Here is a 13725-nt window from a genome sequence, read left to right as displayed (position 1 = left end):
CACAGACACTGACTCGTCTGCTAGTATACTGCCGCCAAGATGGGTCGCAAAGCCGAGGTGCAGCGCATGATGCTGGAGAAGCTCATGGGCCCTGAAGGTAGGTTCTACTTCCACCATGTTTTCGACTAGCTACTTGGCCACGGGATGCAATACTGACTCTGCTGATTCCGCTTTGGACTTCTGTTTCCACAGCCATGGGTATCCCGACCGCCAACTTACACTTCACCGACCCCAAGGTGTGCCGTAACTTCTTGTGCGGCACTTGCCCACATGACCTCTTTGCCAACACAGTACGTTCTCACTAAGCTTTCGAGCTCTGTCAGTGACAGAGAAGCTTTACTGACGTGCCCCGTACCTTCACATATCTTCCTTGCGTCCAACTCTCACAGAAAGTTGATCTAGGCCCATGTCCCAAATCACATACACCAAAGTACAAAGACGAATACCGCAAAGCCCTGGCCTCAGGCGAACGCTTCCCCGACTTCGAGCGCGAACACGAGCACAACATCTTCGCCTTCATCAACGACATTGACCGCAAGGTTGCCGCTAACAAACGTCGTCTCGAGCAGACACCGGAAGAGCTCGCCAAGTTCGCCAACATGAACCGCGAGATCTCGGAAATCGAAACCGCCCTAGCAGCAGTCATGGCCGAGGTGGAAGCATTAGGAGAGCAAGGACAGATCGAAGAGTCGCTCGCCGAGCTGGCCAAAGCCGATGCACTCAAAGAGGAGAAAGCACAGAAGGAGAAGGAGCTACACAATGCACAAGAGAACTCCGGTGCGAGTGGACACCAGAAGTTGAGGGTTTGCGATGTATGTGGTGCCTACTTGAGTATTCTGGATTCAGATAGGAGGTTGGCGGATCATTTCGGAGGCAAGATGCATTTAGGGTATTTTAGGTTGAGAGAGATGATTGGAGAGTTTGATGAGAGGAGGAGGAACCCGAATGCACCACCGATGGGGATGCTGGCGACAACAACAGCTGGGCACAATGGCGGCAGTGCGAACGGTCGGCCGGCACAGGGATCAGCAACAGGAACAACGACAAGGACTCAGAATGGTTCAGGTCTGGGTGGGTCACGGTCAGATAAGGACAGGGAACGCGAGCGAGACTTTGAACGGGAAAGGGAACGTCGTGATCGTGAACGGAAGGAGAGTCGTGAACAGCGTACAGCCGCCAACGGGGATGTCGAGGGAAAACGTGCAGGTGAGGAGGGTGAGGTGGAAGAAGAGGAAGGCGAGATGGTGCCAGCTGACAATACAACATCGCAGTCACAGGTCAAGGAAGAGGATCGAAAACGCAGTCGCTCTCCTTCGGAGAGGTGACGGACCTCGTCAGCATTCATCGCCTCGTTTTTCGATCCAGGTTCTCACCCGACCGTGTCGTCAGATTGTTGCGTTGTAATCCCTCTGTGTACTTTTAGCCTTTATGAAATCATTTCAACGTACAGCTTGGAGCTCACACAACAGGCAAGAGTGTCTTTGCGGTTCAGTTTGCTCAGAAGTATGTGTACCATGTCTCGAAATCTCTTATGAACGCGATGTTGTTGGTGTTGTTCCGTTTTCCGAAGCTTTTTTTGGTAGCCGCTCTCCACACCATTTTCCACAACTTTGCTCAGACCGCTTCTTTTCCACTAGAACGCTTTCCACCTTTCTTCTCGTTCGCAACCTAACCCTTGGACCAAACGACTGAATAGGCCTCTTCGCTCTCAGCCGGCGGCAGCAACCATGTCCTACTTCCTCCCACACCTGCCAACAGGCTGGCACGTCGATCAAGCCATCTTATCCGAAGAAGACCGAGTCGTCATCATCCGCTTCGGCCACGACACCGATCCCGTATGCATGGAAATGGACGAAACACTCTACAAGATCTCAACAGCCGTCCAAAACTTTGCCGTCATCTACCTTGTCGACATTACACAGGTACCGGACTTCAACAAGATGTATGAGCTGTACGATGCATGTTCAACCATGTTCTTCTATCGTAACAAGCACATCATGATTGATTTGGGGACTGGTAACAATAACAAGATGTAAGTTCATCCTCCGAGCACATGGGACAGCGAGAGATAGAGAGTAAAGGATGCTGACAAGAGCTTTGCATTGGTGGATGGGTCTAGCAACTGGGCAATAACCGATCGTCAAGAGCTGATTGATATTGTGGAGGTGGTCTACAGAGGTGCAAGTAAGGGTAGAGGTCTGGTTATTAGTCCCAAAGGTAAGTTCCTCCTATCTCTTCTGTGTGTGTACTTGCGTCATGTGACGGGCTGTACCTGACAACGATACCTTTGCTGCATTGCCATGATCAAACAGACTACTCGACGAGACAGCAATACTAGCTGGCCAGCACACATGCTATTGCCGCATCACAACACCATATACCCGCATTACCCATCGACAGCGACACTCACTCATAGCTGTCAATGGTAGCTTCATTTGTACTTTTATCAACCTAGCAAAAGATTTTCTGCGCAGAGCCCTTGACATCGGCCCGAGATGCGATCCGATGCTCCCCGGACGACGAGCTTCGACCGAGCCCGTATGATTGTGTTTCGAAAGATTCTGCTGCATGATGCTAGGTCATTGCCTTAAAAGAAGGTTCTTTCTCTGCTCTGAACTAGCTTTCTGAGACGATAGCAGATGCTGAGCATGCTCTGGGCCGCTCGACCTTCGATCGAAGCAGAACATCACTCGCTGTGTCAAAACTTAAATGCGACTCCAAAGGTTCGCAGTCCAGTGACGGCCGTCTCGATTGTAGAGACTGCTATCTCCGGAGTTGACCTTGTTGCGCAAGCCAGGTTTTGTCTTGTAGCGCAACATCGTGCGGAAAGTGTCGGATCATGAAAGGCTTGTGATGTCAACTTGTAGAGGAGAATTGGATTTTCAATTGCGACCCGCGAAGGCGTATCAAGGTGGCGTGGATGCCGCTGTTAAGCACGAAGGTGAGCCGATTCCATCTGCCGATGTACAATTTGAGCGTTTTTGAAAGGGAACGAGCGAGCCACCTTTGTGTGGCCGACTTATTTGCAGCAGCATTCCGCATCCCGACAAAGGGCAAGTTGTGCTGAGCTGCGGCGTGAGCGAGCGATGACAACGCATCATCGCAGGGGACGCCGCGAGCAGCTTTACAGCCACATCAACTACGACGTTCGTATTCACATCCTTCGTTTACTTTCAGCATTCGTTTCACTACAGCGCAAGTCTTGGTGCATCATAACACCTGCAAGCGCTCCATCAACCTGATCTTCAGCTATCAGCACGAATCATTCGCACGCGCACACACACCGAGTCAGCACTTCACACCGATAGCGTTACCAACCTCATAGTGACCGAGCCAACATTGCAATGGTCAAAGTGAAGCTGAGAGTCCCCCTCTCGTCAGCACCACGCGAAACCTCTTCTCCACTGGCCAACCCAAACCCGCTCCGTTCAGCACCGGACTATTCTGACGATGACGAAGAGACCATTCCTCAACCACGCAATGGTGGCAGTCCCTCCGCCTCCACCGGTGCTGCTGGTCTTGACGAGGACGATGAAGCTGGCTCCCTCAACAGCCAAGACGAAGACGAAGACGAATTGGACGAACTCGACGAGCTCGAAGAAGAAGACGAAGATGGCACACCCGCCGCAGCCAATTCCTCCACTTCTACCCCCAAACGCCGCAGTATCACACTCAAACCTCGGTCCTCCGCCCCCGGCGGTGGAGGCAGCTCAGCTTCACCCTCGGGGGATGGCTCTGCTAGTCCAGCGAACAAAGTCGTACGACGTGGAAACCAAGCCCGCATAGCCCAAGTTCGAAATATGACCGTGGAGGAATTGGACGCGTTGCCTGCAGCAAAGAGAAGGAAGACGGCAAAGGCAAGAGGTGCTGCTGGACCAGGTAGAGGGTGGAGGAAAGGTTTGACGAAAGGTCAGAAACCTGTGTATGAGTTACCGTCCGCTGAGACGACGCCTGCTACTTTTGGTGATACTACCAATGCCAGGTCTTCTCCCGCGATCGATGCTGTAGCGGTGAGGGTGAAAAGCGAAGGCACACCCACACCCTCAGCTGCTGCTATTCCCAAGTCGAAATCATCTTCGACACTCGCAGCTGCGCCTGCAAAACCAGCGAGTTCGTCTCATGGAGGTGGAGCTTCTTCATCGATCAAGATCGTGTCTGGACCTGGTGGGCAGACTTTCACGGGTGATCTCAGTGCTAAGGCCGGAACAGCTAAAAATCCTGGGTTCAGGTATCCTCCATTACCGTCATCAAGAGCTGGACCTCCTGTACAGCCAATAGCTAGGATCCCGACGGCTTTCCAGACGGTGGTTCCGCTAGAGAGGACGAATAGGCAGCCGAGAAGATGGTTGAAAGCGAAAAGGGAGATCTTGAGTATGGGTGGAAGGCCGTGGAGTATTCCCGTTTTCTATGGTGGTGAAGATAGGGGGTACGAGAAGAAGTTTGATGTTCCAACGACCACTGCTCCGGGGCAGACGGCAGCGGCAGGTGGAGCAGGCGCAGGGGGAGGAGGAGAGAAAGCAGCGCAAAGTAAAGCTGGAACCCCGTCTACAGCGACAAAGACTGTTTCTCCTACTCCGACGCCTACGCCTACTGCTGTTGCTCCGGGGGCGAGTGCGGGTGGAAGTGCGAATACGGTTCAGGGTGGTGCGATGAAGGTGGTGGCGGCGGGAGGATCGCCTCTGCCTCCACCAAAGCATTTGGGTGGGCTCACGGCTCAAGCTGAGACTAACTGGCGTGGTCAATCGCCTGCTTTCTTGTTCGGAGGTCGTTGAACATACACACACACTCGTTTCACTCCTTGCTCGAATGTCTGCACCCGACGAGATGACCGGTTGGCTTGCTGTCAGGCCCTTCTCCACCGTATCTTCCCTCCGCACTCGCAACGCCCATGTGTCGAGTGAGGCAGGCGAGACCTTGCTGTTGTGTCTACTTGCATGTGTTTGCGATGTGGGGTTAGGGTATTTCGTCATTTCTACCTTGCACCGCTCTCTTCTCTGTACTCTGCATGTGTTGAGACCATCAACAAGAGTCTGTGCGGACTTGGGTGCGAGGCAATTGGACATGCTAAACGCCAACGTCTTCGAAAAGAGCTTGTGGCCAGAAAGTCGAGAGCTATCTGAAGTGGGAGATTGATGGGGCTGAGGCTTAGCTCCGTTTCTCCGTAGCAGCAAGTACAAGTAGAGGCATTAGAAATTATGCAAAGAGGATCGGCAAAAGTGCTCACCAGCTATAGTGTGGATCACGGCATAGCTCAGGCTGATTTTGACAGCTCTGCTCTTCCACACAAGGTCAGCATGGCTCGCACGTCATCCAGAGAAGAAGTTTGGTGGTTTCGTGATTGCTACACACAGTTTGTGTTGCTCTCTGGGTGGGAATAAGGTTGCCGACTCCTTCGGCCCCCCATCTTTCTTGAATCCATATATAGACCCCTCGCACTCCTACTTGCCCTCACTATCTCTCCCTCAACATACCAACCAACCGAAAGACATACTGCATCCCAGCCTTAACCCTTAGACTGATAATCAAGATGTCGCTTCCAACCCAAGCCTCAACCTTCCTCGACCTTCTCTCCGCCCGTCGTTCGGCCTACGCCCTCTCAAAATCCCCCTCCATCCTCAGCACCGACCAAATCCAAACTATCCTCTCCAAGATCCTCCGCGAATCTCCCTCCTCCTTCAATTCCAAATCCCCCCGACTCGTCCTCCTTCTCGGTTCCGACCACGATGAATACTGGTCTTCCACCGTCACCAACGCTCTGACTAACGCTATCAAGTCTACTGGTGGAGACCAAAAAGCGATCGACGGTGCAGTGGGTCGTCTGAACCTGTTCAAACCCGCATTTGGTACCGTTCTCTTCTTCGAATCTCAGGCTGCAGTCAAGGGGCAGCAAGACAGCATCCCACAGTATGCAGAACACTTCCCTACTTGGAGCGAACACGCATCTGCTATCGCTCAGAACAATGTTTGGGTCGCACTGACTAATGCTGGCTACGGTGCGAACCTTCAGCACTATGGAAATCTGACAGAGGGAGAGTTGAAGAAGAAATACAACTTGCCCGAGGACTGGAAGCTTAGGGCTGAGCTGGTGTTCGGTGCCAAGACGGAAGAACCTAAGCCTAAGGGGTATGATGAGGAGAAGGAGAATCAGGAGCGATTGAAGGTTTTCGGTGCTTAGAAACGGAGTACTACTGAAGAATGCAATGCAACGGGTTCAGACGATGTTGCTTTGACTGCGATCCTGTTGGACAGCTTGTGTATAAGACCCTTCATCCGATCTGACTTGACTTGAGGCTCCATCGATATCGAGAGCAGCAAAAGATACACACAAAAACAGACTGGAACCGGAAAGCTGGTTGCAAAAGAAGGATTTCTAAAGTATTCCAAAGACTACAACCCGCTTCCTTCGCAGCCGAAGTGAAGAATCAGCATGTGAGAAGTTGCGAGTAAGGCTTGTACATCAGAATGCCATTATCGTTGAGGAGATGATGACGGTTTCAAGACTCAAGCGAAGCGGGGAAGTTGTTGTTCTCTCGCTGCTCGTCCCACTTGGCGATCTGCACAATGAGAAGAATTGAGACAAGAAATGGTCAGTAGGATTGCACTTCGAAGTGTATGCAAAATGGCGCAGAGACAGAGTAGCAGCAGGTCAGAAGCGAAGTGTTGAGGCGAGGCGGCGATTCGAAGGCTATGTGTTGAAAGTCGGGATTTCCTAATGCTGATCAAGTAGTTGCTGCTTGCACCGGTCAATTGTGGGGATGTCCAGATGGGAATTGTTCGCTGTGTAGAGTGTGCGAGGCGGTCGCTAGACCAAATAGACAACGCTGCATACTTGTTTGACTTGTCAGTCAGTCAAGCAAAGCGTTTGCAAACAGCACCAAAGAGCAATTCGTCTGATATGGCATTTGCGTGACAAGCACCAGACGAGCAGCTGAAGATTTCATACATCTGCGATTGCTTCGGGCTGTTGCTGGTACGCTTTTGTCACCTTAGAAAAACTGGCATGTCGGTTCGAGAAGGCGATAGAGGCTGAGGAGGCGTGCGGTAAGAACTCTGACCTGCGCCTCAATGGACGATTGATCCTTCCTTGTCGATACCGCAGATGATTGTTCTGGACTGCAGCTCTTCTCCTATCGTTGGCCATGTGGATTGATATCGAGCGGATGCGGAAGGCGTTGTGTTGTGCAGAACGTGCCAAGCTCTATTCACCAACGTAACATAAGGTTCGTTCGTATGCTGCTGAAATGATGTCGGATGTATATCATTCTCGATCGCTCCGTCTGCCTGTGCTCTTGCCTGCTAGGATGACTGTGAACAAGGTTTGTAGATACTCACCCACTCGTTAGGGCACAAAGAGTTGTAGGCACGGAAGAATTGCTTGCAAGGAACAAACTCCTCACCCTTAGCGTTGACACATCGGAAGTAGTCAATGTAGCTGCAAACCCACCATGATTCCAACATCGAAAGTTTGACCGTCAGTACTTCTTGTTCTCCTCTTCATAACTTTCCACTGGATTGGTTGGGGCAGTGTTGGGACATACTTTTGCCAGCAGTGCTTGGTCTGGTTCTGGTTAGGGAAACGCGCGTCAAAGGAGGCGGTTTGGAGGGTGAAGGACTTTTGTTCGGAGGAGTCGGACATTTTGATGAGCGATGACGATAGACACTATGTGGTGGTCAAGGTGATTGATGATGGCGACGACACCAACGACGATGTTGAGCTCTCGCCTGTTAGTCACTGTGTAGCTAAGGCTTGATCTCGACTTGCCTTTCTTCTGGCTGTCGATTCCGGGTTTTTTGCTCACGCACGGTAACAGCAACCCATCGGTTCCGAAAAGGCGCGAGAAGAAATCGATGGAAACTTGAAGGCTCTAACAAACTCGACTTTCCTCCACTTTTTTGGACCCTGGTAGCTCGTTCGCTTCTATTACTCCCTTAACTTCCCTAACTTCCTTAAGATAAGTACCTTCCTCTCTACCATCTTGACACTGAGCCGCCCTGCAAGGATGGACTTTCTCAAAGCAGAGATCTCCAACAAGCGCAAGGCGGCTGAGGTCGCCACCTCGACAGCATCAGCTAGCACCTCCAAAGCGGCGGCTGCACCACCACCGAACAAGTACATGCGAAGAGGAGACCTCGAAAAGCTTCGAGAACAGCAAGAACGATCCGTTTCACCATCCTCTTCCGCCTCTCCATCTGCCTCATCGCGCACAGCAACATCTTCGCCAAGCAAGCGCCTCAAGACTGAGGCAGACGCTATAGCACGCTCAGCTTGCCCCTCAACATCAACATCAACGAGGCTCAGCTCAGCAACAAAAGCAGCGCTCGACACAGCAGCGGCAGAAGTCGGGCGCGAAAGGTTCAACGTATCCAATGAAGAAGCTGTCCGTCGACTACGAGCAAAAGGCGAACCGATCAGACTCTTCGGAGAGTCGGATAAAGAACGTCGTCTCCGATTGCGCGCGCTCGAACTTATCGAGGAGAAAGGAGGTGGAGCTGTGGGTCAGAACGATTTCCGCAACGCTCTACAAAGTGCTGAAAGCGCAACTGCGCTTGACCTACTAGAGAAGAGAAACGCCGCAAACAAAGGCAAATTCGAACAAGCTCGTCTCGAAGGGTTACGGCAAGATGCAGCCGCAGCAGCTGCGATAGGTGATGCTGAGAAAGCTCTCGCTGACCAGCCATCCACATCAGATCAGAAGGACGGGGAGGAGGGCGAAATCTCCAAAACACGAGAAGGAGTGGGTATGGGCCAAGTTCTCGACCTTAACCTGATCAAAACCGACATCGACCGAGTCTACCCTATCATATACTACACCCTCAAAGGTCTCCTCCAAGAGTGGGCCGACTCCCTCGCCTCCCGTCCCGATGAAGTCAAACATACCATGCAAGGCAAACTTGCAGCCGCAACCCAGGTTCAATCCGCAGACTACCTCAAACCCCTTTTCAAGAAGCTACGCAAACGCGCGCTGACACCAGACGTCCTAATGCGGATAGCAGAGATCGTGCACTACATGCAGAAGAGACAGTATAGGAACGCGAACGATTCGTATCTGCAGCTTTCGATTGGGAATGCACCATGGCCGATCGGTGTTACGATGGTGGGTATTCATGAGAGGTCAGGGAGAGAGAAGATCTTCAGTAGTAATGTGGCTCATGTGTTGAACGATGAGGTATCAAGGAAATATATTCAGAGTTTGAAGAGGTTGATGACTTTTGCACAGACGAAGTATCCTCCGGAAGATATTAGTATGATGATGGGGTAGCGACAAGATGATGTATAGCAAGAATCTTGCAATGCCAGCAATACCATTGTTCTTTTTACAACTGTATGTGTCTGCAGTGTGTGCGTGTGTGTTGTCGTCATTTGAGGAAGAGAGAGTCGGAAATCCGGAGGCCAGGCCGATTTCTTTGAAATGTTAAGCTTATTTTTGAACACAAAGTCCGTCTCGAACAAAATGGGCCGGGTGGGGGAAGAGGCCGGATCACGGTCATAAGTTGAAAGCGATTCTTCACACAAAGCTTCTCCACACCAACATCCTATCACCATTCGCCCTGACCTAGCTTTCATCGGCATCAGATCCACCTTCTCGCAACTACTCGAGCCACTCTTATCTGCGCACTCAAAGCCACTAACCACACTGCTCAACCACAGGACCCTAAGCCCAACTTGGTACACAGCAAAACTCAACTATGGCGGACAACACACCATCGCCGGCCCCCGCCAGCGCATCTGGTAGCGGCACAACCGCATCCACCACCACCTCCTCCTCCTCCGCCGTCCCAATATCACCCGTATCCACCTCTCAGAGTGGCTATCGACCGCAATCACGCTTCAGCTTCCCCGCCGCAGCCCAACCCGAAATCGTTCGAGCCTATCAAAAAGACACTTACTACAAAGACCTCTTCACATCTCAAGTCTCCGATGTGGTCCGCTCTCTCTTTGGAACCCGCGTCCAGCATTCCCACCTATCCTCGATCTCTCTTGTTGGTGCTTTGGGGTATTACCTCCTCTCCACATCCTCCATCCCTGGCATGGGGGATGGTAGAGGAGGACAAACTCTCGGAGAAGAATACGTCAATTGCATCCCACAAGACACTCGCTCTGGCCGTATAGTCACTCCTTCCAAACGACTAGCTTGGATCTTACTCCACGTATTAGGCCCATACTCTTTGACCAAACTCTACGCAGCATTACGGCGATATGCGGTAAACACAAAAGAACGGCTAGACCAACAAGAAGCACGTGCTAAAGCCCGGGCTAGAGCTCTCGATAAACCGTACCACCCCGCAAACCCCTTACAGCGCAGAGTGGTGGAGAGGTTAGCTGGATTAATGCCACCACTGGAGACATTGCAAAGTCAAGATGGTTGGTTAGCATATCTTTCAGCAGCTCATCTGATGTTGTTCTATCTAGGAGGCAAGTTTTATAGTCTTGCACAGAGGTTGACGGGAACAAGGTACATTTCGACCATTCCGAAAAGACAGGGGTATCAACCACCGAGTTATGAGGTTTTGGGTGTACTGTTGGGGATTCAGTTATCAGTTAAACTGTTGATGGAGGTGAGGAGTTACAGGAGGTCTCGTAAACAACAAAGCCCAAGCTCACAGGAGGGATCGAAGAAACAAACATCATCAGGCAGTAGTGCGGGAGCGATGGATCCAAGTACAACAGTAGTCATTGACAAAAATGTTTTCTCGCATGTTTCACAACCACCAAAACGCCTCCGTTCCGCAGCAGAAGAAAGTAAAGGAATAGTCGAACTACTCTACGCCCATCTCCCCGACGACGACGAAGAAGGAAGCGGGGAGAAGGAAGAAGTGGTGGTAGCAAGGATGAACACAACAGCAGCAACTTCCAACGCAACCAACACACTCCAATGTACCCTATGCATGGATCAACGAACTCCTCACAAAGGAACCTCTGCAGTAACCGAATGCGGTCATTGTTTCGATTGGAACTGTATCACAAGTTGGATAGCAGAAAAACCTGAATGTCCTTTATGCAGACAACCGTTACAATTGCATAAAATCCTCCCCATCTACAACTTCTAGTCCCATCTCATGTATTTTAGCTCAGCCATCACGAGAACAAAGTCTTGGACACACATTAGCAGTGTTTGAGGGGGAATGAATCAATTTCCAAAGATAGGCACACGGGAAGGGTTTGGGATCTCTAACAAAAGAAGGGACTGTGATAGTAGCTACAGTTTGAGATAAAACGCTGAAAACAAGAACAGGGAAGCCGAAACCAAAGGGGAGGAGGGAGTTGTGGATCACCGTGACAAAAGCCGAAAAGAGGGAAGGAAACCAACCAGCGAGTTTCCGAGCAAAGCCGAGTAAGGGGCCCATGAAAATTGGGGTCTCTGAGACGAAGCGGTCCCATCCTTTTCGCGTCTCCTTCTTTCCAAACACAGCTAGGGAAGAAGAGGGGTGTGAGACGGAGGATGGGAGGATCGTGAGCCCACCAATTGCGAGGGAAAGGAAGAGGGCCTTCGCGCTTTGGGCAGAAAAAGCTGGGAATGTGAGAGGGGGGGAGAACAACAGGGAGACGAAGTACAAGGATATGGAGCAGGAACATAGGAGGGGATGATCATAGAGCAGCATGAACGTTGTCTACAGGATGTGAGAGCAATGTGATGGGGAGTCTAAGGAGGCGAGGGAAGATGGCATAGGAAGCAAGGACGGGATTTAGTGACGACTAGGAGCATCTGATGTAAAGTCACCTTCTTCCGCAGTAACAGCGCCATTTACTGACGAAGCAACATTACCCTCATTCCCACTTGTGACACCTCCACTGGTCGAGCTGCCAAGGTTCTCGCCCGATCCCGAAGTGCCACCCTTGGTCGAAGTGACACAGACCAATGGGAAAGCACCTTCGCTACCGGACTCAGTTCGACCGAGTGCCCATCCATCATCGTACAGACGCTGAACAGTGACGACATCATCTGGCTGAAGAGTGATCTCGTCGTTGAGAGTAGCGTTGTAAGGGTAGATAGCAACGACGGTCTCACCGGCGCAGATGTCGTGCGAAGAGTACTGGTCCTTGACAGCAGGGATGGTGGTTCCACGACCGTCAGTACCGGTCTCGCCGCTCATAGCACTGTTGGGACGCTCGTCAGCCGAGTCACGACTCTTGGTAGCAGCGACAGCAGCAGCACCGGTAAGAGCACCGACACCGGCTGCGTTGGCGAACTTGGCATCGGTAGAGGGGCGACCGAGTGCGGGAGACTTGACCATAGCCTCTTCGCTCTGGATCCAGGGACGTTCGACGTGGCTCTCGTTGGCAGGATCACCGTAGACAGTGTTCTTCTCGGTGTCAGTCTTCTCGCCACGTCGGCGGAAGAGGCACAGAGCAAGGAGGGCACCAAGGATGGCAGCACCAACACAGCATCCGACGATGATACCGGCAAGCTGACCAGTGCTGAAGACCTTGTCGTCGGCACTGACAATCTGCTGACCATCAGGAGCCATGTTGGCGCCAGAGACGCCACCGTTGCTGTTGCTGCCCAAAGTGGAAGAAGCACCAGCGCCAGTGCCAGTGCCAGTGCCAGTGGGCGAGGCAGCACCGTTGGTCACAGTGGCAGATCCGTTAGCACCGGCGGCAATGGACTGAGCAGCACCGGGAACGTTAGTGGCAACAGTGGTAGTAGGTCGAATGGTGGCAGCAAGAGGGTGGCCCCACTGGGAGCACTGCGAAAGGTTGGATCGGGCCTCGTAACAGCAAGGAGGAGGAGTGACGCCGCCTGCAGGGTCGCAAAAGGCACAGAGTTGGTCGATGGAGTAACCGAAACCACAGCTGCCTTCGTTCTCGATACCAGAGACACACGAGTTGACGTTGGTAGTGGCGAGGGAGCTGTAGTCGGTGCAGGTGTAGTAGTCGTTGGAGAGAGTATCGGAACGAACGCTTCGCTGGAATGGGTTGAGCTGTTCGGTGGATCGACAGTAGGCGGTGTTGTCAACAATGTCTTCCTCAGACGAGGCGAACTGGTTGCAGGTTTCCTGGCAGACGAGGGTGGGTGGGGTTTCCGCAGTGCAGCCGGACTCGAAAGAAACTTGAGAGAACTGGGAGCAGAAGACGGTCTGTTGCCATTGAATGGTAACGTTCTGGGCGAGGGTGGTGTTGCATCCGAGACCGTCCTGGATCTTGTCGTTGTAGTAGCCGTTTTGCCTGCAATATCAAATGAGGGGAAAGTAGAGGTGGGTTCAACGCAAATGAGTATGACGTGCATGTGTACAACCTCAAGAAGGGTGGGAGTTGGCAACTTACGAAGTCATGTAGTACTGGAAAAGAGAGTCGAAGGAAGCGACGTCGGTAACAGTGTCAAAGAAGCTGAATTCGGAGGAGAGGTTACTTGGCTTGATGAAGTTGTTCTGGAAGGAAGGGCACATGGTACTGCCCTGAAGGCTGATACACGCGTCCGAGGCGGCGTTGGCAGAGGCAGCAGCTAGCAAAGCGACGGGTGCCGCGATGGCTGCCACTTTGATGGCTTGTGATATGCGCATTATGATTTAGCTGTGGGTGGGTGAGGTGGAGGTAAAGCAAGAATGAAAGATGTCCGGATTGCAAGTCGGTCTGGTGTCGGTGTGCCGTTGCTGCTGCAAGTGTGCGAAAGAAAGGGATCCGGTGGGTGATGGGGAAGTGCCTAAGAAGAGATTGGAAATGGAAACAAGGATAGACTAGAGAGCAGAAAAGACAGTCGGTTCGATGCTAAAAGACAGCTGAAGTCG

The 13725-nt window shown here is 52.0% G+C and overlaps 8 protein-coding genes across 8 annotated transcripts; 6 read left to right on the top strand and 2 right to left on the bottom strand.

Moving 5' to 3' along the window:
• Positions 1–39: 39 nt before the first annotated feature.
• Positions 40–1325, top strand: UHO2_03298 (uncharacterized protein; the record flags this gene model as incomplete). Its single annotated transcript, XM_041558213.1, has 3 exons — positions 40–97; positions 193–290; positions 390–1325. 3 exons carry the CDS (start codon positions 40–42, stop codon positions 1323–1325), a joined length of 1092 nt encoding a protein of 363 aa, XP_041414147.1.
• A 402-nt stretch (positions 1326–1727) lies between these two features.
• UHO2_03297 (putative DIB1 - 17-kDa component of the U4/U6aU5 tri-snRNP) lies at positions 1728–2338 on the top strand (the record flags this gene model as incomplete). The annotated part of the gene is made up of 3 exons (XM_041558212.1): positions 1728–2032; positions 2120–2217; positions 2313–2338. The coding sequence occupies 3 exons, from the start codon at positions 1728–1730 to the stop codon at positions 2336–2338; spliced, it is 429 nt and encodes a 142-aa protein (XP_041414146.1).
• Positions 2339–3344: 1006 nt separating this feature from the next.
• On the top strand, positions 3345–4772 carry UHO2_03296 (uncharacterized protein; the record flags this gene model as incomplete). The annotated part of the gene is made up of 1 exon (XM_041558211.1): positions 3345–4772. The coding sequence occupies one exon, from the start codon at positions 3345–3347 to the stop codon at positions 4770–4772; it is 1428 nt and encodes a 475-aa protein (XP_041414145.1).
• A 755-nt stretch (positions 4773–5527) lies between these two features.
• On the top strand, positions 5528–6175 carry UHO2_03295 (uncharacterized protein; the record flags this gene model as incomplete). The annotated part of the gene is made up of 1 exon (XM_041558210.1): positions 5528–6175. The coding sequence occupies one exon, from the start codon at positions 5528–5530 to the stop codon at positions 6173–6175; it is 648 nt and encodes a 215-aa protein (XP_041414144.1).
• A 319-nt stretch (positions 6176–6494) lies between these two features.
• UHO2_03294 (putative COX12 - cytochrome-c oxidase, subunit VIB) lies at positions 6495–7636 on the bottom strand (the record flags this gene model as incomplete). Its single annotated transcript, XM_041558209.1, has 3 exons — positions 6495–6554; positions 7333–7432; positions 7539–7636. 3 exons carry the CDS (start codon positions 7634–7636, stop codon positions 6495–6497), a joined length of 258 nt encoding a protein of 85 aa, XP_041414143.1.
• Positions 7637–8000: 364 nt separating this feature from the next.
• Positions 8001–9260, top strand: UHO2_03293 (uncharacterized protein; the record flags this gene model as incomplete). The annotated part of the gene is made up of 1 exon (XM_041558208.1): positions 8001–9260. One exon carries the CDS (start codon positions 8001–8003, stop codon positions 9258–9260), a length of 1260 nt encoding a protein of 419 aa, XP_041414142.1.
• Positions 9261–9687: 427 nt separating this feature from the next.
• UHO2_03292 (uncharacterized protein) lies at positions 9688–11049 on the top strand (the record flags this gene model as incomplete). The annotated part of the gene is made up of 1 exon (XM_041558207.1): positions 9688–11049. One exon carries the CDS (start codon positions 9688–9690, stop codon positions 11047–11049), a length of 1362 nt encoding a protein of 453 aa, XP_041414141.1.
• Positions 11050–11685: 636 nt separating this feature from the next.
• On the bottom strand, positions 11686–13500 carry UHO2_03291 (uncharacterized protein; the record flags this gene model as incomplete). The annotated part of the gene is made up of 2 exons (XM_041558206.1): positions 11686–13165; positions 13280–13500. 2 exons carry the CDS (start codon positions 13498–13500, stop codon positions 11686–11688), a joined length of 1701 nt encoding a protein of 566 aa, XP_041414140.1.
• Positions 13501–13725: the final 225 nt, after the last annotated feature.

The sequence above is a fragment of the Ustilago hordei genome (assembly GCF_900519145.1).
Source record: "Ustilago hordei strain Uho2 genome assembly, contig: UHO2_contig_05, whole genome shotgun sequence".
Lineage (NCBI taxonomy): Eukaryota > Fungi > Basidiomycota > Ustilaginomycetes > Ustilaginales > Ustilaginaceae > Ustilago > Ustilago hordei.
Note: the sequence above shows the minus strand (reverse complement) of the source record. Positions and strands in the feature narration are given on the sequence as shown.